Source organism: Hirundo rustica, chromosome 4 (assembly GCF_015227805.2).
Source record: "Hirundo rustica isolate bHirRus1 chromosome 4, bHirRus1.pri.v3, whole genome shotgun sequence".
NCBI lineage: Eukaryota > Metazoa > Chordata > Aves > Passeriformes > Hirundinidae > Hirundo > Hirundo rustica.
Window position 1 is genome coordinate 2,964,157 of NC_053453.1, and position 26,758 is coordinate 2,990,914.

A 26,758-nucleotide genomic window follows, 5' to 3' on the forward strand; every position below is an offset into this window, starting at 1 on the left:
TGAAAACTGGGTTTGTGGCACCCTATGAGCTGACAAATTCCTGGACACATGGGCACATGGCAAGGGCGGCTTCAGCCTGGTTAAGCGGCCTCAGTCACCAGCCAAAACAAACACTTGAAATCTAAATTGAGACCTAGAAAGAGCGAATCAGTGCTTAAGGTTCCTACCAAATCTCAAAGTCCCATACAGTGGAAAACAATGCCTTGGAATGCCATGACTGTGGGTACTTCCAGCACCAGTGATGGCTTAGTGTTCCCCTGTAGCTGGAGTTCTCAGTAAAAGTTAAATCAATCTGTAATTGGCCCTAAAAGCCAGAGAGACCAGCTTGTACACTGTGTCAGCTTGACCAGCTGTGTCACTGCTCACCTGTTCCTTCCAAGGCTATGGACCCTGGGGCAGGCCAGCAGAGTTGGTAGGGACAACTTTTCCATCAGGTTGAGTTCAGCCAAAGGACAGAGCTCAGCATTTGGTGATAACATGTCCTCTGCACCCACAAGCTGCAACCTGGGAAATTTTCTCCATTTTTCTGGTGCCTCTGGAGCTGGTCCTTTATGACATTATGCCAGATATGGAACCATTGTGTGAGTTTAAAGGGCACGGGCTCACTCCCGACATTGACTCGTTGGGTTTGCCACTCTGCCACCTCATCTGATGCAGTAACTTGTTTTGTTGGCTGGGGTTTTTTTGGTTTGTTTTTTTGTATGTTTGTTTGTTTGTTTGTTTGGTTTGTTTTTGTTTTGTTTTTGGTTTTTTTCCCCCAAGATTTCTGGGCTGCTATTAGCAGCATGCCTTCACATCTTCAGTTCCACTCTTTTGTTTCATTGCTGGGACCCCAGCCTGACAGCAGGGGATGATGGAAAACAACACATGGCATGCCAGGGGGCTGCAGGGCTGATGTTTGCCCGCCAGTTCATCTCTTACCTCCAGGAATTATGGCCATTTGTCTGGTCCCACAAGGCTTTTTTTCCACCCCAGAGTGCTTATATAAAATTGCTGCTCTCTCCCTTTAGTGGCATCCCCTCAAAGGGACAGGGTCACACTGAGATAGTTCCCAAGAGGGGTTAGGAATTTGGAGCAGCCTGGCAAAGCGTCCTCCTGACCTCACCCCACACCAAGCAGGGCTCTATCTTGTAGGAAGCAACTATCAATAATGACCAGTGAGCTGCTGGAGAACATTTGACTGAGGCACCATCCTTCTTCTGGCACCTGGCTTCACCTCGGCATCTTTTTAAGAGGTAAAACTCCTGTTCTTTTGAGCTCAAGTATAAGAAATCTGACCTCAACATCTGCTTTTCACTTTCACCTGGTAAGCATCCATGCTGGTAACCCCACATGCTCCCAGTCACTGAGTTTCCCTTTCATGACCAAAGCTCCTTGCAGCACAGAAAACACAGGAAAGAAAACTTCCTTCCACTTCTTATCCTTGGCCAGTATTTTCTCTGGGGAGTTGAGTGGCCATTGATTATCAACAGGAGTTCAGGTTTCAGAGTCAGAACCCTCCTGAGGCCAGGCAGCAGGGACAGTGTGTTTGATAAGTGTTGTCAAAGTCCCCCTCTTCTCCCATGCACAAGTTGCAACGTGGTGTCCTGCCAGTTGGTCAGAGGCTCATCTCTATCATGCTGCTGTAATACCTGGAGGGGGGTGGCTATGTGGCCTGCTTTGGGAATCAGTGGGGTGTGAGACATTTAGGGGATTGAATTGCAAACCCCTTCTCCTCCTCTTTGTTTGTGAGTTCTCCCGTTGTGAAATGGCACACTTGGTGCTGCTGGTGTCGCTTTGAGGACAATTTCTAGGAGTGTCTGCAGAAAATGGATGGCTGTGATGCTGTTATCATCATCATCATCATCATCATCATCATCATCCTTCTACTTCCTGGGCAACATGGGGAGAGGAGCCCTTTACAAGAGCAAGGAGTGGCAGGACAAGGTGGGAAATGACAGAGGACAGGGTTAGATCAGGTACTAGGAAGAAATTCTTTGCTGTGAAGGTAGTGAGGCACAGGTTGCCCAGAGAAGCTGTGCCTGTCCCTGGATTCCTCGAAATGTTCCAGGCCATGTTGGACAGGGCTTGAAGCAATCTGGGATAGTGGAAGATGTCCCTGCCCATGGCAGAGGAGTTGTAACCAGGTGTTCTTTAAGGTCCCTTCCAACCCAAACCATGTGATTCTATGATTCCTCAAAAATACATGCATGAGGAGTGTCTCTCTTCTGGAAAGAAAATAGCCCTTCCATGGCCTTCACCCTTTCCAGGAACAAAAAAAAAAATAAATGTTCCTTTCGTCAAGCCCCATCATACAAGTGTGGGATCAGCAGCCAGAATCCCCATTGTTGGGGCGGCTGGGAAAATCCTCCCAACAGCAGCAGATCAGCTCTTCTCACACCAGTAACACCAGTAACACACCAGTAATTCTGGGCCAACCCTCTGTGAAGATCATAGAATCATAAATTGGGTTGGAAGATACCTTAAAAATCATCTCATTTCAACACCCTGCCATGGGCTGGGACATCTTCCACTATCCCAGGGTGCTCCAAGCCCTGTCCAATCTTGCCTTGAACACTTGCAGGGATGGGGCAGCCACAGCTTCTGGGGGCACCCTGAGCCAGGGCCTCTCCACCTTCACAGGGAAGAGCTTCTTGCTTGTATCTAAACTAAATCCACCCTCCTTCACCTTAAATCCTTGTATTATCACTGCTTTTTAATGCAAAACGTCCCTCTCCAGCCTTCCTGTGAGCTCCTTTTAGGTACTGGAAGGGGCTCTAAGGTCTCTGCAATAAGAAGATTAGCACCTTCTGCCTTGCAAGTGCTTTGTAACCATCCACTCCCCCCTGCCCTGAGAAACCACCTAACACAGATGTAGTGATTTCCTCTCAGTCACTCCATCCCCTGCAGAGCTTTGGGGTTCCCTCGCTTCTGCTCCTCTGTGAGTCTCTGCTTTTCAAATTTCAGCATCTTCCAAACCTCCCTTCCATCATGGATGTGCTCATCCCTGCCCCAGGGAGTTCTAATCACCATAGGGGGAAGACACCCAGGAATGGAGGTATCCAACAACTGCTGCTCTCCAGGGACTGCCAATTCTTGCAACCTCTCTGGGTCTGAGTGCCAAATATTAGCAGGAATGCGCAAGTGTGTTACACTCAATTCTGTACAGTGTGTCCCTGCAATGTTGCTCTTACCCAAGTGGGATCATGGATAACTCAGGGAATACAGGAGTCCATGCCATCCTGCCTGAACACCCAAGTTGTGACCTTGCCTTCATTCTAGTCCATTCCTCTCCCAATTGCCATTGTTCAATATTTTCAAGTGTTGAGAGGGAAATAACTGTGGCCCACATGTCATGTCCTGAGCAATCCCATCCTGTGTGTTCATGGAAAGCTTTCTTTCCCAATGGCTGAGTTACTGGGACTCAGCTTTTGATCATGGCATCCACACTTGTTTCCACCTCCAAAACATCCTTCCTGAAGGTGTTCCCTGTGGTTTTTGTATGACCTGTGTTGCTTCTTTGTTTCCTCAAAACACTGACAAAGTGCAACAGCTTCCTGATCTTGTCCGTCCTTGTTTTCCCAAAACTATTCTTCCCCATCCTTGCCTGTCCTGAGCTGGTGTGAGATATTGGGGATGGTGCTTCAATCTTTGAGTAATCTCATGCCAAATGCCATATCCTGGTGTCATTTTGTTCTGGTGGACTGCAGGATTCAGCGCTCTCACATCACCACCAGACACCCAAAACTTCAAGCACCGTAACTTCCAGATTAGTTCTGATATCTCCAATACTGGTCTTGCTCTGCCCTCCAGTGTGTGCCCAGGCTGGTCTGATCCCATGGTACCTCTGTCCCAATCCAATTCATTCCATGTCTCAGATCTTTTTTAGCTCTCATGGTAGAAATGGAGCGGGGATGAAGTGGAACAACTATATCTTGCAAGATCTCCTGCCATGGTTATGAATTTCAAGGTGGTATTTTTCCACCTAGAATATCTCTCTAACTTGTTTTGATTCTGTTAAATATTAATCCTGCTCCCCCATGTCCTTGAACTCCTTTCCTACTTGGAAGAGAACACAAATTTAACAATGATATGGCCTCCTCCATCAGGAGAGCTACCAATGAAGGCATTGAACAGGACCTTAGGAGTCTGTGGAAACCCATGTTCTTCCACTCTGGTGTGGACCATTAAAGGCAGTTCTCTGGGAGCACTTCCCATCACTTCCCACAGTTATCCAATGCATTGTGTCAGCCTCTGGTCTCTCTAATTCTGCCACAGGAGACATGATCCAAAGTCTTTGTAAAAAGAAGCAATATGAAATCCTCTGTCTCTCCCTGATTTACCTGCAAGGTCTGCTACCATCTCACAGGAGGAAATCAGACTGGTCTGAGAAAATTTGGTCTTTACAAACCCTCTTCGTCATGCTACTTTACAGATGCTTGCAGAAAGGTGGCTTCAGCAGTTGTTCTGGAATTAAATGAAGCTCATCCTCCCAGTTTTATAGGTTCCAGGATCCATATTTTCCTTCCAACCCCTTATTTCTAAAGATAAGCATGACTTCCCCTCTTTCTTCATGTGAAAGCATTTTCTTACCCTGCTCAAGTTCCTCAAGTCAATTTCCAGCAGCTGTTTAAGTATTGAGGAAAGATCCCTGAGACAGGCAAGGTGAAGGCATTGCCTGCTCCTGGGTACTCCCTGCTTTGTAGATGTCCCCATCAATAACCACCCTGTGCACTGAGCAGCACATTCAGAGATCCTCCTGGTCGTATGATGATGGTCAGAGCGCCTAAAAAGGGATTTTCCATCGCCCCAGATCAGGTGTGAACTGTGTTTGTCCTTTCTCATTTAGTCCCCGTAAGCTGAACATAAAGAGGTTAATCTCTTTGAAGTTGACCTGGTTTCTCTTTTATGCCACCTCCTGAAGCTGAGGTCAATGAAGAGCTTGAGATTTACCTGACCTGTACTGATGCCTATTTCTTTCACTTTAGAGAACTTTTACCTTGAGATCTTAGCATTTATTTTATGTTAGGAACGAGTCAAAAAGACAGGCACATGTGTGTTCAGCTATAAGTATTTGCAAATCTGAACTTCAAAACTCTTCCAAAACACCTTTAAAGAACAAAAATGATGGCTAGTCATAGAATTATCGACTAAGGGAAAGAGCAGATTTAAGGACCTAAAATAAAGGGTGAATTTGTGGATTATTTCCCCTTTGGCCTGACTCGTGTAAAAAATCTTTCAATTATTGAAAGCTGTCCTGAATCACCAATTGTAGTACAGGAAATGGCTTCAAATTGTGCCTGGGGAGGTTTAGATTGGATATTAGCAAAATTTTTTTCACTGAAAAGGTTGCCAAGTGTTGGAACAGGCTCTCCAGGTGGAGTGATCATCCCTGGAAGGATTTGAAAGACGTGTAAATGTGGCATTTGGGGATGTGGTTTAGTGGTGGCCTTGGCAGTGCTAGGTTAGCATTTGGACTTGGTGATCTTAGAAGGCTTTTCCAACCTAAATAATTTTATAATACTGCTCACCTCCTCCTCAATGTGCTGATGAGCAGAATGTTGGATCAACCTTTCAGCAATGTCAGTAACAAACACATTTATGATTCCTACAATAAGAATAAAATAATAATCCAGCAGCAAGGGCAGCCAATGCAGTTAGGTAATGCAGGTAAGGATGATCTGCCCAGGCATGTGGTGGAGTCTACAATAAATAATTGTTTGTGAGTAGAAGGGATGGGCAGGTGCCAGGATTGGTGTATTCTGGATTGAACCATTCTGGAGGTTGGTGGTAGACTAAATGCCCTTTCCAGGATAATCTGCTGTGCCATTTGGGGCACTCACAAGCTCCCAAGTGTTTCATGTTGGTCATATCAAGGTAGGGAGGCTGAGGCAGAGGATTTAGGAGTTTGCAAAGGTCCTTTGGCAAGCACCTGAGAAAGCTGAGGTCAGAGCTCAGGAAACCCTGCCTCCCATCCTGCAGCCAGCGGGGTGTTGTTCATAACAGCAGAGACAAGCCAAAGGAAGACCAAGTCTGATAATACTCATAAAGAATTCTGTCCATATTCACAAGCTGAGCTCACCATTGTGCTTTCCCAGAGAAACTCTTGCTGGCTGGAGTGGCTCATGGCAAAGATAAAGAGCTTTTCTGCTTCAGGGGGAGGGTTCCATACAGCTGCCTCATGGGGATCATGTCAATCCCCAACCGAAACCACGGTGCTGCAGTTTCAGCAGCCACTGTGTGCGGGGAAGAGTTGCGCCACTTCCTACGCACAATCGCTGAGCATGATCTAGCGCAGGCAACCCCCTTCCTGTGCCAGGGCTGTTGACACTGTTCTGCTTCTCCCTAAAAAAAAAAAAAAAAAAATTGCCAAAGAGCATGCCTGGTTCCAGGAAAGCTTCTTCCCAGCCTCTTCCCCACCTCAGCACAGTGCAGAGCATGATGTGGCAGTCTGGCTCTTTTCCTTCTCTGTGTGACGTCTTTGCAGTGCTTTGGGTAGGATGGAGTGAAATATATGTACTAAAAATAGCTCTTGGTTTTTTTTTTTTTTTTTTTTTTTTTTTTTTTTTTTTTTTTTTAAAGTAAAACTTGATTGTCTTGTGTTTTACTGCTGGTGTAGGTTCCTGAGAGCCCAGCAGATTTGGGGTTGGGAAGATGGGATTTTCGTGATGGGGTTTCTTCAAAGAACATAGTCAGGCAACAAAAAGCCTGGAGTTTTTATACCTTGTGTGTTTTGTCCTTGAATATCACTGGGCAAAAGGTAGACAAATTCTCCACACTGGCATATTATTTTTTTCTCAAAGTTTATCAGTAAAATCATCTAACTTTATTACAACTAATTGCAAAATTGAAATTGAAAAAATATTACTTTCAGTGTTTGTAACACACTGAAATTTGTTTTCTACAGAAAAGTCAGTCTCTGACAGACAAACCAATAAAAGCTGTGAGTTTTTACCTGCTCTTAGTAAATATTATTTCCTTATCCTCAGGGTCAGTTGTTTCTGCAGGTTAATTTGTTTGGATGACTGACGATAAAAAACATGCAGCCTTTTAAAGATGTACTGCCTGAATGGAGGCTAAATCAAAATAATTTGGAGAGTGAAAGAGTAGTTTGAGGCTAAATAATACCTTTAAATCTGTTCCTCTGTTTTCTGAATGTTGGAGTGATTTCCAAGAGTAAAAACCAAAGTTCAATACACAATGTAACACACAAAGAATCTCAGATGAGCAGAAGACTTCATGGTAAAAGCACTGACAAATAATGCCTCAGTAGCTGCAGGGCATCTGTGATCTTTAGGAGAGAATACCTCTGTATTGGAAAAAACTGGCTGAGCAGTTGCCCTAGGTTACAATAAAGAGGAGTGTTCCCTGTTTTAATCTTGGAGAAAAAGGATTTTTTGAAAGGTTGATATTAAATAATTTCATGGATTTTAATGGCAAGTTTGTGCCACTAACCCAAATAATGCATCCACAGGGAATGGATGGAGGGCTGGAGAACCTGGAACACAGTCTGAGAGAGTTGGGAGTGCTCAGTCTGGAGAAGAGAAGGCTCCAGGAAGACCTTAGAGTTCCTTTCAGTGCTGAAAGGGGCTCCAAGAGAGCTGGAGAGGGATGTTGGGCAAGGGCCTGGAGGGACAAGGCAAGGGAGAATGGCTTCCCACTGCCACATGGCAGGCTTAGGTGGGATATTGGGAAGAAATTCTTCTCTGTGAGGGTGGTGAGGCCCTGGCACAGGTTACTCAAAGAAACTGTGGCTGCCCCATCCCTGGAAGTGTCCCAAGGCCAGGTTGGATGGGGCTTGGAGAAACCTCGTCTTGTCAAAGGTGTCCCTGCCCATGGCAGGGGGTTGGAATGAGATGATCTTGAAGGTCTCTTTCAATCCAAACCCTTCTGTGATTCTATGATTATAATAGTCAGAAACAAGTGTGAGAGTGGTATGCAAAGAAAGAGTCATGTTCTCAGAGCTGTTTCGTGTAGTACAGACTCCCAGAATAGCCTGTTTGGGCTGATAATAACAGCCCTGTATTTATAAGAAACACTTGTTACCACCAAAAAATACCCATAGAAGTATCAACCATTGCATTTTGTGCTGATCTTTTATTTTGATCTGCAGCTGACTGAAAAACAAGAACGAGGACATAGAAACCGAGTGTTAAACCTGGTACCTTCAATCTTCTTATTGCTCCAGCTTTCCCACATTGATCTGTATTTTGGTATTATTTTGAATAACTCTGCACATTTTTTTCACAATGCCTACAATTGCATAAAGATTTGCCTTTTGACATTTGAGGTTGGACTTGACTCACACTGACTCCTTCTCCCCACCATTCTCAGAGATGAAACCTCTGCACCAACCTCTGTAACAAAAAAAAAGGGGGTTTTTTTAGGATTATAGAATAATTTAGTCTGGAAAAGACCTCTAAGATCATTGCGATCCTTGCAGCAGATCTACCATCAATGCTGGATCAGATTATTCAAGTTTGGCTCCATCCCGAACTTCATGGTGTCTCCAAGGGTTTCCACAGGACAGTGGGATCAAATCCATCTCTGCATCAGGACCTCCACCTTGAGGTGGATGTGCTTCTGGTTTAGGGTTCCTCACACCCAAATTATGATGGTGGTATTTGCTCTTGCTTTGTCCAGGCACAACGGCCTGTAACAGAACTGGTGAACCTGACTTTTTCTACCAAGGCAGCCAAGAGCTCCAATGAGGACAACCAGGTGTGGCCTAACCCCAGAGGTCAACCCAGCACAAACACCTCAAAAGCTTTCCAAGCCCTCCAAAATGTCATTGTTACGGGATCTGCCTTTTATCAGCCAGTCTGGATTTCAAAATCAGATTCCTGTAAACCAGTTTTGCTGGGCTGGTTTCCTACTTGTGACAGCAGATACTTTTGCTTTTGTTTCTCAGGAATGAAAAAGCTTCTCCTTAGACCCATAGCTGGGCTGTGGGTATTGCTACCCAACACTTCCCTTACCTCATCAGCTGCCTTCTACCCCAGAAAATATCCCTCACTGAGAGCTGGGTCCTGGCAGTCAGTTATTGGGGGGAAGTTTGTGTTCTAGGGAAGGGCCTTCATTGTCCAAGAGGTGGCTGAGGTGAGGTCTATGTGCAGGTTTCTGCTTTTCTCTGTCTGGTTTAGTTTGAGGGAAATCTTGGCTCATCACTGATGCATTTGCCTATTCTTCTGGTTGATTTTCTCATCCTGTTCCAAGTTACCCCTGCAAAACCCATCCACCTTCCATGTTCCCATTCCTCTCTCTCCTACTTGGGAAATGAGATGCTGCCCATGTACAACACTTTCAGAACCACATCAGTGCAGAAGCCCACAAAACAAAGGAAATGCTGAGTTTGCTTACCACATTTCATGACTCATCATATCTTGTTGACCTAATGCTGGAAATACCCATCTAAAATTTCCACAGATGCTTGTTATGGACAGAGCTATATTTTTACCATAACCCTGTTCTCTGGATCTTTAGGAGTGAAATGGAACATTGAACTGGGCATCCATAGTATCCAGACTCAGGATATTCTCATACATCCCACTGGCAATGGTCATGTCCTGTGAAATAGTATCTGCAGCAGAAAACCAAGTCCCAAAGCAAGCATCACAGGTCCTCTCTGAGATCTTCTGTTGGAGATGCAAGAGTAGTGTTGCAGACCAAGGCTGGATCACAAGGGGAGCCCAGAGAAGGCCTAAGGTGACTTTTGACTTGCTTCATGGCATCCATGAGCTGGCTCTTAGTCCAGCAGGAGGTCTGGCTCAGAACAAGTCACCTGCACAAAAAACTTTTGACTTCACTTCTCAAGAACTCAAATTTGCATCTAGTCCACAGCCAATTTAACATGAGGTCATCGTCATACCAGGTGATCTTGTATCAGCCCTTTTGGGCTTGAGTAAGACATAAAACTCACAACCAACCCTGCCAGGAAGTAAGAAAAATAATCTTTGCTCCTTACCCTCTGTTGTCTTCCACAATCACATCAAACATCTTGATCTGAGAACACTCAGACTGAATCGCATGAAGTGCATCCTTCCCTCCTCTTCCTTGCTAGGCTGATTACTTGTTTGTTGTGCTCTCAAGAAAACATCCTTCCACAGAGGTTGCAAAACTCCCCTGAAATTCTTGGTGGATTGACACATCAAGCCCATGAAAATAAATGAGGAGAGGCTGTTTGCTTTGAAGGTCTGTCCAGAAGGAAATGGATGGCTTTTGTATTTTTCTATTACACTTTGGCTAAGTAATGTGATATAGACATCATGGATTTAGAGACAGCAACATAAAGTGGGACTCAGCTCATGTAATGTTGGAGGTGTAACTCAGAGCTTGTCCCTCTGTGAATCCTCATGGTCATCAGAGAGCAAGAAACACTTTTATAGTGCAATTCCCTTCATCTTCCATCCCTGGAAATTTGGATATTCCTCTTGTATTGACTCTACAGGGAGTGCTGAGAACGAGTCCTTAAACAGGGCAAATCCTGCTTAGCCAAAACGTGAGCTCCTGGGTCTACAGGTCATTTAGATTGGGTGAGCCAGGACCGAGTTCCTACAGCTGTTTGTTTGTGTTAGACTGTCCTCCAGGGCCAATTTCTTGTGAACTCATTGTTATAAGGACGTGTTCTTAATTAGGCCAGGATTTGATTCGGCCACCTCCTGCAATGCAGCATTACCACATCTTTTCTGGCCGGAGGCACTGAGCTCTGAGTGACACCTTCAGAGGTGAAGGGAAGATCAGCATTGCCCATTGCACACATCTGCCTCTCCCTTCCGTGCCACATCCACGGGCTCCAGCGGATGCCAAGCCCAGCAGAGATGACCAAACACACAGCCCCTGAGCACAAGGGCTGCTCTTCCTCATGAGCAACAAGGCTCTCCTCTAAAGCCTGGTCTGACATATTTCCTCTTGCAATCAACAACCTCATTTCCATGTGGAGTCAGCCAGCAGTCAAACTGGAAATCATGTTGACGTAACTGCTAATTACCCTTGGCATAACTAACGTGCAGTAGCAAAGCTTGTATTTATTGAAGCGTGGGGATGGCTAGCAGAGGAGCAAAATTGATCCAGACACTGTTGAAAAAGATCCGTCTCTCTTTAGGCAAAGAGATAAGTGGCTGGGGTCTCATCTAGTTGCTATCTTTTCCCCAGAGGAATCTGAAACAGGATTCTGGAAGTGTGTCCTCCTCCTCCTCCTGGCACTCTGAGGTACGTGGTGTGTTTTCTGTGAGTGGGCTATAAAAAGGACTTAAAAGTACAACTCTCAGGATCAGAGATTTGGCTATTTACTGCACTGACATGATTTTTCTGGGCAGTATCTGAGTGCAGCAGGCCAGGGTGGGGTGGGATGGGGAGAAGTTGGGAGATTATCTACCACAGGATCAAAGAAATGCTGTTCGGCAACATCAGCCGCAGGATTAATTCAGCTGTGTTTTCATCCAGCTAAGACTTGAGTCACCTCTGCAATTCATCATTTGTCATTTCCCAACAACCTGTCTCAGTGTTGTAGTACCTGCCTAGAGGCAATTTTTATCCTGCTGTGCAACCTCTGCCTCCCAAGCCAGTCTGTGATTGCTGCCCTTTGTTACAATGCCTGGCTCTGCCACAAAGAGCTCAGCTTTGTTGTTCTTGACCTTTTGAGTAGCTGTAGGAGACTGTTGGGCTACCCTTCAGCCTCCCTTTGGCCAGACTCAAAAAATCTGAATCCCTGTTTTCCAAAGGCTTTGGAAAACATGGTATGTGCTCCATGCTCAGATCACCTTGGTAACATATCTGAGAACAACTTCAAAGAAGCCAAATCTCCACAGCATTTGGAAGTCCACATACATGGTGAAATCCTGGCCCTAGTATACAAACATATTCCAGGAAGAAAAAAATCAAAGGAGGCTTAATAAGCAGGTTGTATTAATAAGATATTTCATCCTCTTAAAAATGTATCTGTATGAAACCACAGCATGGATTAATTTCTATACAGACCAAAATGTTCATGAAATTGAAGTGCAGTTATCAGTGTTGCTATATAGCTTATGAGGAAGTGTGTTGTTATCACTGTACGGTGGAAAGAAAATTCCACAAATTCAAGATTCAGGCTCCAGTGTTGCTTTAATACGCAGAGACTTCCATTTTACTTGAGGAAAAACTGCAGAGACCAGAAGGGAAGGGTAACCCAGGTTCTTGTTAGTAGATCCCTTGGGATGGATTAGAAACAAAACTGAATGACCAGAGTTTTTAAAAATATATATGTATATGGGTTTATTTTAGAACAATTTGGTTGCAATGGAATGGAGGTATGTAGTAATTTTGATTAGTATTATCTTTATTAATAGCCATATTATATATCCATATAACATATATATATATATCTCCATATATACATCTCCATATATATATATATATATATATATATATATATATATATATATATATCCATTAAAATATCACTTAGGAAAATATATCAAAGAAAAAAATAAAGAGAAAGAAAGGGTATGAGTAGAAAGATCTCGCCACCCATGGATCCAGGGACAAGATTTTATTGTTGTTATTTTGATGTCTGTTGGTTGAAGTGATAGTCACAGACTTGATCCCTTGGGTGTGGAGGGGGAAAAAGCCCCCAGACAAAAAGTCCAATGAGTTAAAATATGCTCAAGCTGGGTGGGAATGCCCAGGTATCTCACCTTGCAGGAAGCTTTCAGTCCTTTTGTGGAAGGCCTCAGGAATGAGTCTGAGGACACTTCAGGGGGTCTTTGATGGTTTATGACCTTTTCTCAGCTGCCTCTCACATCAGGGCAGTTGCATCAGAAGGGATGAAAACCCTCAGGTGTGAATGTGACCTTCCCCAGGGGTGAGGGGTGGGAGCTCTACAGCTGAGCCAGTTGTTTCAGGGAGAACAATTGCCACGATAAAAACACCATCCTGCCTCCACAGGGTTTGCTTCTTATCATCCTTCTCCCTTATTTGGCTAAAAGCCTGGCCCCCAGTGGGGGTTGCTCACTCCCTCTGTCTTATGCAGTTCAGAGGTTTTGCCACGTGAGGATCATAAAGTGAAAATACTGCACTGAGTTTTGGTCTCCAAAGCTGAAAGAAACTGAAAGGGTGAGAGTAACCGCAGGGAACCTGACAGCTATCAGCTGTGACTGCTTTTAGCAGGGTGGTGCTTCATTGGTGGCAAGGAGGTGACCTCTCTGCCACCTCAGTGTTATCTGCTCTGCATGCATAGGGACTGTGGCACCTGATCTGGTAGAGTTAAGGTAACCAAAGATATCCAAATCCTACACCAACTTTTTCAGCTGAACTGTAGGATGTTAAAAAAGCTGTTGATCCTTGTGAGGAAAGAATGGATTGAACACATTTTCCTCCAAAATTCAAGGGTTGCCATGAGCCAGCATTTGGAGTGTTGCATAGAAAGACTTGAGGAAATATGTTTAAAATGGATAATGTACATCTGCTGTCCTTGGGGGGATTTGGTAACATAGTCAATCTTTTATACCTTACCTTTTCCTTGCAGTTTTCTCCATAAAATTGATACTTTTCATATGGCTCTGAACAAGGGTTCTATTTTTCACACAGAAAACGTTCCTTGAGGGAGAGCTGTGCAGCAGAGGTGATTTAGAGTAACTTCTGGGACACAGGGGAAGAAAAGAACAAGCAGCTGATGCCTTTTCTGTGAACCTCTAATCTTTGGTCTGATTGGGTCAGTGTTTCACCCATGCCTTGAAGCTCACTCTCATTCGTACACCTGGCAAAGGTGAACATGTGAATGCCCCATCTCTGGAAGTTTTCAAGGCCAGGTTGAATTGGACTTTGAGGAACCTGGTCTAGTGGAAGGTGTCATTGCTTGGTGTCATAACAGGGGGCTTGGAAATGGATGATCCCTAAGGTCCCTTCTAATCCAAATCATTCCATGATTCTTTCTGTGATTCTGTGATCATCCTTGGCATGCAAGGTGAGACCTGCATGTATCACTGTCCTCCTTGATATATAGAGTGTGCTTCCCTTGAGGTGTTTACACTCCCTCTCTGTCCTTGCTCACAGATCCTGCCTGTGGGATCTTTGCTGCCCTTGAAGGAGAACAGTCCAGAAGAGCACAAATCTCTTCAATCCCCCTCTCCAAGCAACATTTCTCTTTCTTGTATTTTATTTTCTCATGTGCATTTCGCTTCTTCCCTCTGTGATTTATTTTGCCCTGAAGACTTGCAGACTTCCATCTATCTAGCATCTCTTCAGCTAGTCACTTTCTTTTTCCATGGGGACTGAAAACTCAGGAGAAGGATTTGATGGCAGTTCATTTTTTTTTTTCGGTAGAATCACATCATTTAGGCTTGGAAAAGATGTCCCAGATCATCAAGTCACACCTTTGATCAATCACCACCTTTTCAACCAGACTATGGCACTGAGTGCCACATCTAGCCATTAAAGTAGAAACACTACTGCTCTCAAGTTCAAAATCCCATTTTTCCACTACTGCAGTTAGAAGAGCTGTTTCCATTTCCCTGCACTTGCTCAGCTACTTCACAACTTGTCCTGCTTGGAGCATGAGGTTGGACTGCTGCCTTTAGCATCTGATAAAAAGAAAACTGAGGGAGAAATCAGGAGAACATCAACTGGGAGAAGACAGATCTTAAAAAAATTTTCCCTAAAAAATGCAGCAAATCCTGAGGTTTTTTAGTACCATGATATGGAAAACTTACCAAAACTACTTCATGTAAGAATCTCTGATCTCCCAACTTTAGGAAGACTGGAAGATCCTACAGGATTATTATTATTATTATTATTTTTTTTTTTTTTTTTAAATAATGGAGGCTTGTCTTCAGAAAAGACCACAGAAGAGTTGGATCACTGGGCAGCAGAGCTTACTGAACATGTCTCATCCAGAAAGTGCACAGCTCAGGGAAACATGTAGGCAGTGCCTCCACTAACTCGAAAGGCAGAGAAGATCCAGTAAATAGTCATTTGAGCACAAATATATATATTAAAAAAACCAGTGAAATGCAAAACCATGAGCTCGTAGACCTCAGGAGTCGGTTGAGAGGTTCATTACTTCTTATGCTTATATCTGGTTATAATAACCAGATCATTGTTACACTATTCATGGACTTTTGGAAGTGGAGGAAAATGAGTCCAGTCTAGTTGTCAATGAATGAGCAGTGGGAATAGACTGCTCCTGTGACAGCTGTGTCCCACCTGCACGGGCCATGACCAGCTCTCTCCAAGCTGAGTGTCCCTCTGCATTTGCCTTCCAGGGGAGCAAGAGTCCATCACTGAAATCCTGCCACGATGCTGCGGCTGCTGCTGCTGCAGGTATTTGCCAGCAGCCTCTGGCTGGGACACAGTGAGGTGGTTATGTCCTTTGAAGATTTTCCTTAGTTTTTCTATGAAGGAACCATGCCAAATAATGTCCTGGAGCCACAGAACCCAGCCTGGATCTGTCAGCAATACAACAACTCCTATCACTATGCCACCCTGTAGATAGAGATTTACGCATTCCAGTGTACCCTGCTTTACATCTACGGGCCTGGACCTGGCAACAGATCCAAATCATGGTATGTCGAGCCTCAGGTGAGTGTCACTCTTACAGCATATCACCCTCCAGTCCTTAACATAAGAACTGCAGCATTTCATCCAACTTTGTGTTTCCTCCCACCCCACCACACACATGCAAGTGGACACACGCTGGATGGGATTTTCTAATTGAACTTCAAATACCTGCGCCACATGGTTCCTCTGATGCATCAGAGACATCAGCAAAAGAATGAGATGAATCACATCCCTAAGGTGCCCAGTTTTCTCTCTTGGCCTGACAGGAACAGCAAATCCGATTGCTTGGCATTACATGACAAAGTCCAGTGATTCCCATCCCTGTGCCCTGTGCTGTGCTGGGTGACCAAGTGATGGGGGAAAGGCATCCAAGAGAGGCTGCACCTGAGGGCCCAACAGTCCTGCTGGGATCTGATCCCCACTTTGCCCGGAGCTGTTCTGTATCCCTGACAGAGCTTGTCTGCTCCCAGTCAAGAGTTAAACAGGCTTTGTGAGAGGCATGAGGGAAAGTGAGGAGAAACTCAGAATGGAGTGAGATGGCCCAGGGACAAAGCCTCAAGGGAAAAGGTCTCCCAGCATAGGCTGCAGGCTGGATCACAAAGGGCAAAAGTCAAAATGAGAGCAGTCAGATTCTGAGCTGCTTTCTCTTTTCACTTTCTCTCCTCATTCATGCAAGAGGGGCACGTGCATGATTTCTCTTATAGTCATACATTTTCCTGCACTGAGATGACATAAATGGAATTTTGACCATCAGAGTGGTCTTCTCCAGGGTAATCTGTGTCATTACATCCATCCTCATGATTGATACCTTTTCCTCTTCTTACCCTGTCCAGCTGATGAACCCAACTTATCCCAAGGATATGGATACAGAGTATTCCATTAAAAAGAATACAAGATCACTCCACAGCAAATTGGCCAGAGTCAGGCTATCAACCAAGACTACAACAACCTCCAGGGTTTGGACCATGGTCACTTGAGCCCCAGCTGCCACCGAAGTGGAAACAACAGCAAGTGGTCTACCTTCACCCTCACCAACATAGTGCCCCAGAACAGCACACTTAACCAGGGTGCCTGGAATGACTATGAGACCAAGACAATGGCCCTCCAGACCCAGGGCTGTAATATCACTTATGTCATTGTGGGTGCTGTGCCTGGGACCACCAGCATCTCCAATAACAGGGTTAATGTACCCAGCCACATCTGTTCAGCTGCCTGCTGCCAGACCAACACCGGCATGAAGACTTGGGTGGCTGCTGAAAACAACAGGAACCAGGTCCAGAACCTCACACTGGCCGAGCTGGAGACCAGCTTGACCCAGCTCTATGGGAAGGGAAAGGTCTCTCTGTTCGACAGTGCCTGTTCCTGCTAACAAACCTCACATCCTGGATGGAAAAGGCTTGGCTGCTTTTCCCACATGTCATGGGATCACAGAATGGGTTGTGCTTTATGGGACTTTAAAGATCATTTTGTTCCATCCCATTCTCTGTGCACGGACACCTTTCACTACACCAGGCAGCTGCAAGCCCCATCCAACTTGGCCTTGAAAACTTCCAGGCCTGGGACAGCCACAGGTTCTCTGCTCACCTCATGACAGGGCCTCACCACCCCCTCAGTATAGAATTTTCCCCTAACATCTCATCTAACCCTGCCTTTTGTCAGTGGGAAACCATTCCCTCTTGTCCTGTCACTCCATCCCCTTGTTTCTCCAGATCTCATGGTGAAGTTCTAGATAGTGGAAGGGGATCCAACTTCTCCCCAGAGATTTTTCTTGTCAGGGCCAAACACCCTCAGCTGTTTCAGCCTGTCTCCAGAGCAGAGGTGTTCCAGACCTTGTAACACCTTCGTGGCCTCCACTGGACTCCACTCCAATATGATTTTGTTCTTCTCATGTTTTGGGCCCCAGAGCTGGACGCAGCACTCCAGGTGCAAGGACAAGATTCTGGACAACCTGCTCTAGATGTTCCCCTTGACCAGGGATATGGACTAGATTTTGAGTGGTCCTTCCCCCACTCAACAATTCAGTGATTATGTGATCCTGAGACATGCGGTTTTTTGCTTGTTTTTGAAACTGCAAACACCTGTTGTATCAGACAGGCAGCATGAAGCATTGGATATAAAGGAGTCTTTGAGTAGCCAAAGATAAATTTCTATGATGCACTGCTTGTCCACCTTCATTCTCTCCTCTGCTTCTGAAGCTTTTCTGCAAAATTACAGAGAACTCATTTGGGAACATGCATTCAATATATTCAGTATGTTCAATATATTCAATATATTCAATATATTCAATGTATTAAGTGTCATAATCAAAAGATCAGCATAGGACAGATCATTTAGCTCCTGAGTATTTCACAATAAAAATTATTTGCTGCAGTGCTGGTTTGCAGGGTCACGTCATGTATAAATGAGCTGCTTCTTGCTGAAATTACTACTACCAATAATGTCACAGTTCCTAGAACATCAGTGCTACTTCAGGCCGAGGAACCTCTGCAGACAACTCTGCTGTACCACAGGGGGCTTCCTCTGACTCGCACACTTACCTCTTCACAACTGCTGGGGATTGAGACCACACTCATCCTCATCCCTGCTCATCCCATGCCCCACTGCCACTGCTTTCCAGGCTCTGAAATTATGGGTGATTGACCAACCCCACAAATCGCACCTCCATCAGTTCCTTGAGCTGTACTGGGAACCTTTACCCCTGGCAGTACCCAGAAATTCCCTGCCTTCCACAGCATACTTATGAAATACTTGGGAGACCAAAAAGAGAAAGGAATCGGTTTCATAGAATCACTGAATGACAGAATCAGAGGTTGGAATAGACCTCCAAGGTCATCCTGTCATACCATCCTCCCAGCACCACCACTGTAAACCTTAAACCACTAATCCATATCACTCAGTACCAAATCCAGATGCCTCTGAAACACTTCCAGGAATGGTGACTCCAGCACCTCTCTGGGCAACCTTCTCCATTGCCTGACCACGTGACAGTTGAACGAATTTTTTAAATATCTAATCTGAATTTCCTGTCTCATCTTAAAGTCTTTTCCTCTAGTCCTCTCACTACTGGCATGGTAGAAGAGACCATCCTCAACCCCATTACAATCTCTTTTCAGGTAATTGTAGAGTGGCCTGAGCCTGCTCTTCTAAGACAAAAATCTAATCCTAACATCTAATCTAGCCCTGCCTTCTGTCAGTTTGAAGCTGCTCGCTGTTGTCCTGTCATTCAAAAGGTTTTTCAAAAGTTCCTCTCCGTGTGAACCACTCTCAGGTACTGGAAAGGGCTCTAAGGTCTCCCAGAGCCTTCTCAGCAGCAGGCTTTGCATTAATGAGGGCTCTTACAAAGCCTTTGCAATTGGGCAGGGGAAAATATCCAGGCTGACCATACTAACTGTGTTCTGAGAGGCTGCAGAAGAGCAGATTGTGAACATCTGGGTATACTCAGAGACAGGCTAGTCAGTCTAATGCCACAAGAGATGTTCTGCCAGGAACAGAAACACATGCAGGTCCCCATTCATGGGGAATGAGGAAATGAACAGATAAGTCACCAGACCTAGTTATTTTCCCCTGACACGTGATGCTGCAAGAACCTTGGAGAAATCCTGAGGAAATTGCAAGTATCAACTGTCACCCCACTTCAGGGTGGGAGTGAACAGATCTCCGTGAATAATGACAGAGAACCTTTCTTTTCAGTGAAATTCCCTGTTTATCACAACGGACAGATTTATGACCAGGTATATATTGCACTGGGACTCCTGGGGGATCAGCCAAGTGTTTCTCCAGGGAGAAGAAGAAAGGAACTCTTTGGCTGCATCTTCTGAGACTCTGCTTTAAGGTAAGCTCTTGCTCCTTTGTCATCATTTACTCCAATACTTCAAGTCTTCCCTGAGTTTTGGAATAAATATATAGAGAGAAAGCCTAGGTTGGAGCTGCTGAGTTCCAACACCTGCTCTCTAAGGAGCAAGGAGAGTTTATGAATGAACTGAATTTTGCAGCTCTTTAACACTTTCTGAAAAGGAGGGCAAGGACAGAAGGAATGATTTGAGAAAGAATTTCAAGCCAAGTCACCCAGAAAATTAACATCAAAACTGTTGAATAAGAAGGAGGGGTGAGTTTATTGCGCACCAAAACTCCACCCATGACTTTGCAAGAGGCCTCTGGACAAACACAGGTGCCTGAACTCCTGGGCAAACGCACTCTAAACCCTGCTTGGGAAAATCTAACAACTCTGCCTACTTGGAGATCATATAAAAACCCCAACAATCTGAGACTGCAGCAGAGGCATTTGAGAGTCCTCTGCCACTTTAGGGCTGCAAGCAGAATCCTGTGCTGCTCTTTACCACGGCAGGTTGGTTCCTATATATCTGATATTAAGTTAGACATGAAGTTAGTTCAATATCTTTTAAGCTCATGGGTGGGGGGGGGGGGGGGGGGCGGCGGGGGCGGGTCATACAAAAGGAACTTTTGCACTTTTTTGGAACTCCTCTGCTTGATTTGGGGCAGCTATGGGCATGCTCTGCAGAGTACTGTAAAAACTCACCACTTGTTCCTGTTCTTAGTTTCCAGCTTACTGGTCACAGTGTTCCGGACCCAGGGTTGCTAAAGAGAAAAAGGACCAGATGTCTTGTGTCACAGCCAAGGGTATATGTAGCTTAACCCCAATGTCAGCTGAGACGCAGGACCCCAAGTGGATAATTTGGGGTTCAGTATTGGCTCTGACTGGAAGAGCTGCGTGTCTGTGTGAACCTGGATGGGGCCAGAGACATGCAGGAAGTGCAGCATTGTTGTTTTTTCCCTGCCCAATACCCCATGAGATGAAAGGCCAGCTGGGCACTGCAGGGGGCTGAGCAGAGTCCCTGCCCAGCTGCAGGTGTCTGCTGTGGGAAGGTGCTCAGAGCAGGAGGGAGTGAGAATGGCCAGAAACCGAGTCAGCGAAAATTTAAGCTGGATATCAGGAAGAGGTTTTTCACCCAGAGGGTGGTTGAGCCATGAGACAGGCTCCCTAGGGAAAGTGGCCACACCACCACACCTGCCTGAGTACAAGATGTGTTTGTACGATACTGTCAGGCACATGGTGGGATTTCCGGGGCTGTCCCGGGCAGAGACAGAACTTGGGCTTGATGATTCTGCTGGGTCCACTCCAACTCAGCATCTTCTGTGATTCTATGAGATCATGTTTGGAAGTAGGGGCTTCCAGGCCCTGCTTTGTTGCAGGATCTTTTCTCCAGTGTCAGTGCAAAAGCTGAGCTCTTGACCAACTGAGGTAGGCTGGAAAAGATGACCTTATCCCACTGCCATACCTCAGCTCCATGATAACTTTGCCATGAGAGCTGTTTAGGCATTGGGTGGCTTTGGAATACCCCTCCAACAGGCTATGCCCCCACCATTGCCTCCTCTGGGCACCTAAAACCTATTTCAGATTTCACCCTCTCATGTGAAAAAGGGAGATTTCCTCAAACCTTTTGTTTGTCCAGTCTGACAGCACCTCATGAAAGCCAAAACCCTTCTGCCTTATCAGTCTGTTGGTGTCCTGTTGTGGGGACCCTTCGCTGAGCAGTTCTCTGGGTTGGAGGGTTTGACTGATGTGTTCAGGGTGACACACCAACCAGAAAAACTCCTTCTGGTTCTCCACACTTTTACCCACTGCCAGAAACTGCCAGTGCCCCAGGACTCATCTGAACTGTTTACAGAATAACACTATTAATAAAACTGTGTCAGGTTAAGGTTTGAGGCTTGCCAGTGAAAGTGTCTGACTGCAAAAAGATATTCAAAGCAAGATACTAATTCAGAACAAGGTACTAATAAGCTTTAATCCCCAACAAAAGCTCACTTGAGGTAATCATTCAGTATGCTTAAAGTAGGATTCTTACCCAATAGGCATCCCGAAGGAGAAGAAGGCAGGTTCAGCCCATCAACTGATCCCAGAAGTTACAACGGAGTATTCCATCACTTCTTTCCATTTTTAATTCACTTTTATATTATTTCTTTACATTTAGGTGGCATTTGTATGTAGTCATACATCTTTCTCAGAGAGGGCTTCTCATGCCTTGGGGGTGGATATCTCAATGAAGAACCTGCAGTAACCTTGGGATGGGGATGTGCATCAGTCCAAGGAAAGGAATTTTGCCATGGTTGCTGGTTCAGGAGAAGGACATCTTCATTTATCTCCCATGGTTTTCAGTTGCCATGCAGATTATCAGCTAGAAAATGCCACTGAGGTGTTTTGTCTGCAAGGGTTTTGACAGAGCCTGGCCATGGTGTCTCCACTCCACTCCACCTGCTGTTTAGGCCCACCTTAGATTTATTCCTCCTTGTGTGGGGGAGGCCAGGTATGCTAACTGTCTTTCATCCAGGGAGGAATAAACATATTTTCTCCTGTAACTTCTGTACCATTAACCTTTCATCACCAGTCATCTCCCTGCACAGCCCTATAGCACTGATGATGTTTCTGTATCCAGGAGGACAGAAGTTAACCCCTCCTTGGTCTCTCATATCCCCTCCTCTGCATTTGCCTTCCAGGGGAGCAAGAGCCCTTCACTTGAAATTCTCTCGCAATGCTGCGGCTGCTGTTGCTGCAGGTGTTGGCCAGCTGCCTCTGGCTGGGGCACAGTGAGGTGGTGAAGTCCTTTGAAACTTCATGTCCTCAGTTCTTTTTCCGGGAGATCCCCCCAAATCAAGCTCTGGAGCCGCAGAAACCAGCCTGGATCTGTCAGCGCTACAAGAACCAGTATTACTTTGCCACCCTGTACGACAGGAAGATGCGTATTCCTGTGTATTCTGCTTACATCTACGGGCCTGGACCTGGCAAAAGACCTAAAACATGGCTGGTTGAGCCCCAGGTGAGTGTCTGCCTCACAGCACATCACGCTCCAGTCATTAAGAGCACTTTTAAAATAACCATTTCTATTTTGTCCCACCCATCTACATGTATGCAAATAGACACACTGGACAGGATTCTCCTCATTTTACTTCAAACACCTGCACCACATGATTCCTCTGGTGCATCTGAGACATCAGCAGGAGAATGAGATGAATCATATCCCAAAGGTGCCCAGTTTTTAGCATTGACCAGACAGGAACAGCAAATCCGATTTCTTTGTATTACATGACAAAGTCAAATGATTCCTCTCCCTGTGCCCTGCTGTGGTGAGAGAACAAGTGATGGGCAAATACATCCAACAGCAGCTAAATTTGAGGAACCAATGGTCCAGCTGGGATCTGATCCCCACTTTGCCCTGACTTGTTTTTTCATCCCTGACAAAGCTTGTCTGCTCCCAGTGAAGAGGCAAACAGGCTTTGTGAATAGTGTGAGGCAAGTGAGGAGAAACTCAGAATGGGGTGAAGATGGCCAAGGGACAAAGCCCAGGCAGACACAAGCCCTGGCTGATACAAGGGTCAGGTTAACAGTGGAGGGATTTCTGAAGTAACACTTCAGGCAGTGAAAAGTGAGGAGCATCAGTGTCAGTCCAGTCAGAAGGCTGTGATCCCTATCCATGGGCAGTGACCCCTGAGCACCTTTGGCTCAGGCTTGGTCCAGAAGGATCCATCAGACAGACAGAACTCCACAAACTTCAAAGCTCTTCCAGATGTCTTTCAGACAAACTTCAAAACTTTAGGAAAACAGGCCAAGGGAATAACGGACACAAAACAAGGAAATCAAAGTCATTGCTTGTTGCAAGAGAGACCATCGTGTCCAGGGAGGTTACAACCGCTGGCAGGGAAACAGACAAGACAAGTCTTTGTTGTTAAGCTTGAGAACCCATTTATTCCCCTCCACTCTGGGCAGGGGAGGGGGCGAAGACAAAGGGGGGTGAAGACAAAGAGAGCTGAAGATGAAGAGAGTGAGGAGGGGCAGGGTCATGGGATTTATAGGGGATTATTGGGGCAAGGTTTTCAAAGGAGGAGTTAACAGAGGCAAGATGGCCTTAAAACAGGAGCACTCACAATTGCTAAGGACAGAGTGGCAGGATTAATTTGGTGAAAATGAACCACAGAAGAAACTCATACACAAAGGAAAGCTGTATATAATGCTCTGAATGTGAAATGAATTTCTGAAATTAAAAACATATTTGCACTTGTTCCTTACAGGAACTGAAGCAACTAATCTGGTATTGTACCCCATCAGGACCTGACAAAAAATGGGATCTTGACACTCAGAGACTTCTGCTCTAGGCAAATCTGGTCCATTATCCCCATCCCCACTACTAACACCTTTTCTTCTTCTTTTCCTGTCAAGCTGATTAGCCCAGCTTATCCCAAAACCATGAAAAAAGAGTGGACACTCTTAAATCGATACAATGTCAGCTTAGAGACACTCAGCCAGAGCCAGGCTATCCTTCATGACTACAAGAACCTGACGGGTTTGAACCGGGGCCATTTGAACCCCAGTGGCCACCATCATGACTACAACAGCAGGATGGCTACCTTCACCCTCACCAACATAGTGCCCCAGGATGAGAAACTCAACGGTGGCGCCTGGAACAACTACGAGCAGCAAACGATGATCAGGAGGACCCAGGGATGTAAAACCACCTATGTCATTGTGGGTGCTGTGCCTGGGAACAACTACATTGCCAAGGGCAGGGTTAATAAACCCAGCCACCTCTGGTCAGCTGCCTGCTGCATGGTGGACAACAACTACATAAAGGCTTGGGCGGTCATTGCTGAGAACGACAGGAACCAGGTTGAGCTCCTCACACTGGGGGAACTGGAGGACACATTAACCGAGCTCTATGGGAGGGGACAGGTTTCCCTGTTTGACAGTCACTGTCCTCGGGAGTAAGCCTCACATCCTGGGTGGGACAGGCTCAGGAGTTTTTGCCACATGTCATAGAGTCACAGAGTGCTTTGGGTTGGAAGGAATCTCAAAGACCATCCATGTAGTCTCAGCTCAGGGCCATGGGCAGGGACACCTCCCTCTATCCTCAGTGGCTCCAAGCCCTGTCCAACCTGGCTTTGAACTCTTCCAGGGATAGAGTAGCCACAACTTCTCTGGACAACCTGTGCCAGGGCCTTAACCACCCTGATAGTAAAGAATTTCTTCTTAACAACTTATTTAACTCCACCTGCTTTCAGTTTAAAGCCATTTCCTCTTGTCCTGTTACTCCATACCCTTGTCCAAAGTCCCTCTCTCTTCTAAAACACTGTAGGCTCTGGAAGGGGTCCAAGTTCTGCCAAGCGCCTTCTTTTCTCTAGGCTCTCACCCTCAGCTCTCTCACCTTCTCTCCAGAGCAGATGTGCTCCAGCTCTTGGAGCATCTTTGTGGCCTCCTCTGGACTCCAATCCTACAGCTTTATGTCCTTCTTCTGTGGTGCATCCCAGAGGTGGAGGCAGCACTGCAGGTGGGGTCTCAGCAGAGCAGAGTAGAGGAGGACCAATGGACTGTAGAAGGGAACAAGACAACTCAAGACTCCCAAAGGCCTCTGATTCATTTCCAGGAAGATCTGAGAGAACAGACTTCACATGGCATCTAATTTCCATTAGGAAGTGAGAAACCTGTCTTCAGGTCAGCAAAATTCATCCATAAAAGCATACCCACTGCCATGTACTTATAGAGTAGTTTAGGAACTAACAACAATTTCCTGCCAAGCGTGTAATTTACTAATAAAACCTTGTGAAATTTTACATAGCTTCTTATTTCTGTTGCTCTTTTTGACCATGGACATTTAGGGATCTTGGGGGGTCCCTTTCCCTTGAGAGTGGTTGTGTGGGCAGAATTGGAGCTTCAGGCAAAAGTTAACAGAGAAACCTTCCAGCTGAGTCATAAGCTGCAGAAAGGACCCTATTGCTTTGTAAGCTTAGTGAGCTGTCTGGGTTCAGCTGAACCCAATCTTAGCCCCAGATTTTGGAAATTGTTTATGTCTAAAGGATTGTAGATGACATGTTATTGAAACTTTATACAACTTGTCCCACAGGTTTGAGGCTTGCAAACCATACATATTTACATAATTATATGTGATTTATAATGATAATGATAAGGCAAAAATACGTTAATCAGAATTATTTAGTTCACCGTATGGAAGCTGTAACTACTAGCATCGTATTGTGTACTATGAAGCAGTATTGAAGCCAATATATTAAAGCAGTTATATTAAAACCAGCAAAAACCATTAAATAGGGATTGATGTTACCCACCCATATTAATGGTCAAATGACCATTTGACCATGGTCAAAACTCTTTGGATCAACCTTGAGAAGTGACCTTGAGAGGCCTCTCTACTCCAAGGAGGAATCTCCACACACGCGAACTCCAGGAAGGTGGGAAGGTGTGTGTCTGCACATGCAAGAGCTAAAGAGAGCAAATGTCAGTCTTTACTTCACATCAGCAGTGATGTTGAGACACTTCCCGAGAAGCAGGGCTTCAGCACATGTAACAATTCCTCCAGAAAGCCAAAACTGAAAACTCAAGAATGCCCCGCCTTCCTCCTGTCTCCCTTAGCTTATGTATCTGACCTGAAGTCGTAAGGTATGGAATATCCCTTTGGCTGATTTGTGTCAGCTGTCCTGGTTGCGTCCCCTCCCAGGATCTTGCCAACACCCATTCCCTTTGGTGGGGGAAGGAATGCCAGAGGGACAGTGCAGCTCGACAGTAGCCAAAACACTGGTTGGTTATCAACACCCATCCAGCTAACAATGCAAATCACAGCACTGCAAGGGCAGCGAACTCTACATCAGTCAGACCCAATATAGGTGTTCACAATAGAGTTTACTTGCTACAGGGCTGGATTGCAGGGTCATGTCTTATAGAAACCACACGTTGCTTCTCACTGAAATTTTTACCACCACCAATAATGTCACAGTACCCAGAACATCCTTACAGGACTTTGGGTGATGAAAGACAATCAGAGGATGCCATAACACCCACACAAGTGCCAGCATCAGACACCAGTTATTCTCCTGGGAATGGGCATGAACAGAGTGGGCCAGGGTGCCAAGAGCTCATGCAAGCTGCGTCAGTTCCAGAGGTGCCAGCTTGGGACTGGACTTCTCAGCTCAGGAGCTGTTGTTCTTTTTCCTACTGGGTCTCATTGCTCATCCAGGACCAACCTGTTTGGGGGCTGCATTAAACATAGGTTCTGGTGGAGGTGCAGAGTGAGGCAGCCCCATGCAGGTGTCTCCAGCTGTGCTGGGGTCCCAGCTCTGACCTCAGCCAGCAGAGCTCCAGGCCTGCCTCAGCTTCAGAAGGAGATGCAGCCCGGACCAGTGCAGCTGCCCTGAGGTTTGGAGAGTCCCACTGGGGCTGCCTGAT

General features: G+C 45.6%; 1 protein-coding gene and 1 pseudogene across 1 annotated transcript; both read left to right on the forward strand.

Moving 5' to 3' along the window:
- The first annotated feature begins 13,342 nt into the window (after nucleotides 1-13,342).
- LOC120751925 (endonuclease domain-containing 1 protein-like) lies at nucleotides 13,343-25,134 on the forward strand. The gene is made up of 5 exons (XM_040062468.2): nucleotides 13,343-13,442; nucleotides 13,546-13,669; nucleotides 19,204-19,345; nucleotides 22,030-22,349; nucleotides 23,747-25,134. The coding sequence occupies exons 4-5, from the start codon at nucleotides 22,065-22,067 to the stop codon at nucleotides 24,290-24,292; spliced, it is 831 nt and encodes a 276-aa protein (XP_039918402.1). The 5' UTR covers nucleotides 13,343-13,442; nucleotides 13,546-13,669; nucleotides 19,204-19,345; nucleotides 22,030-22,064; the 3' UTR covers nucleotides 24,293-25,134.
- Nucleotides 15,253-16,882, forward strand: LOC120751497 (uncharacterized; annotated as a pseudogene).
- Nucleotides 25,135-26,758: the final 1,624 nt, after the last annotated feature.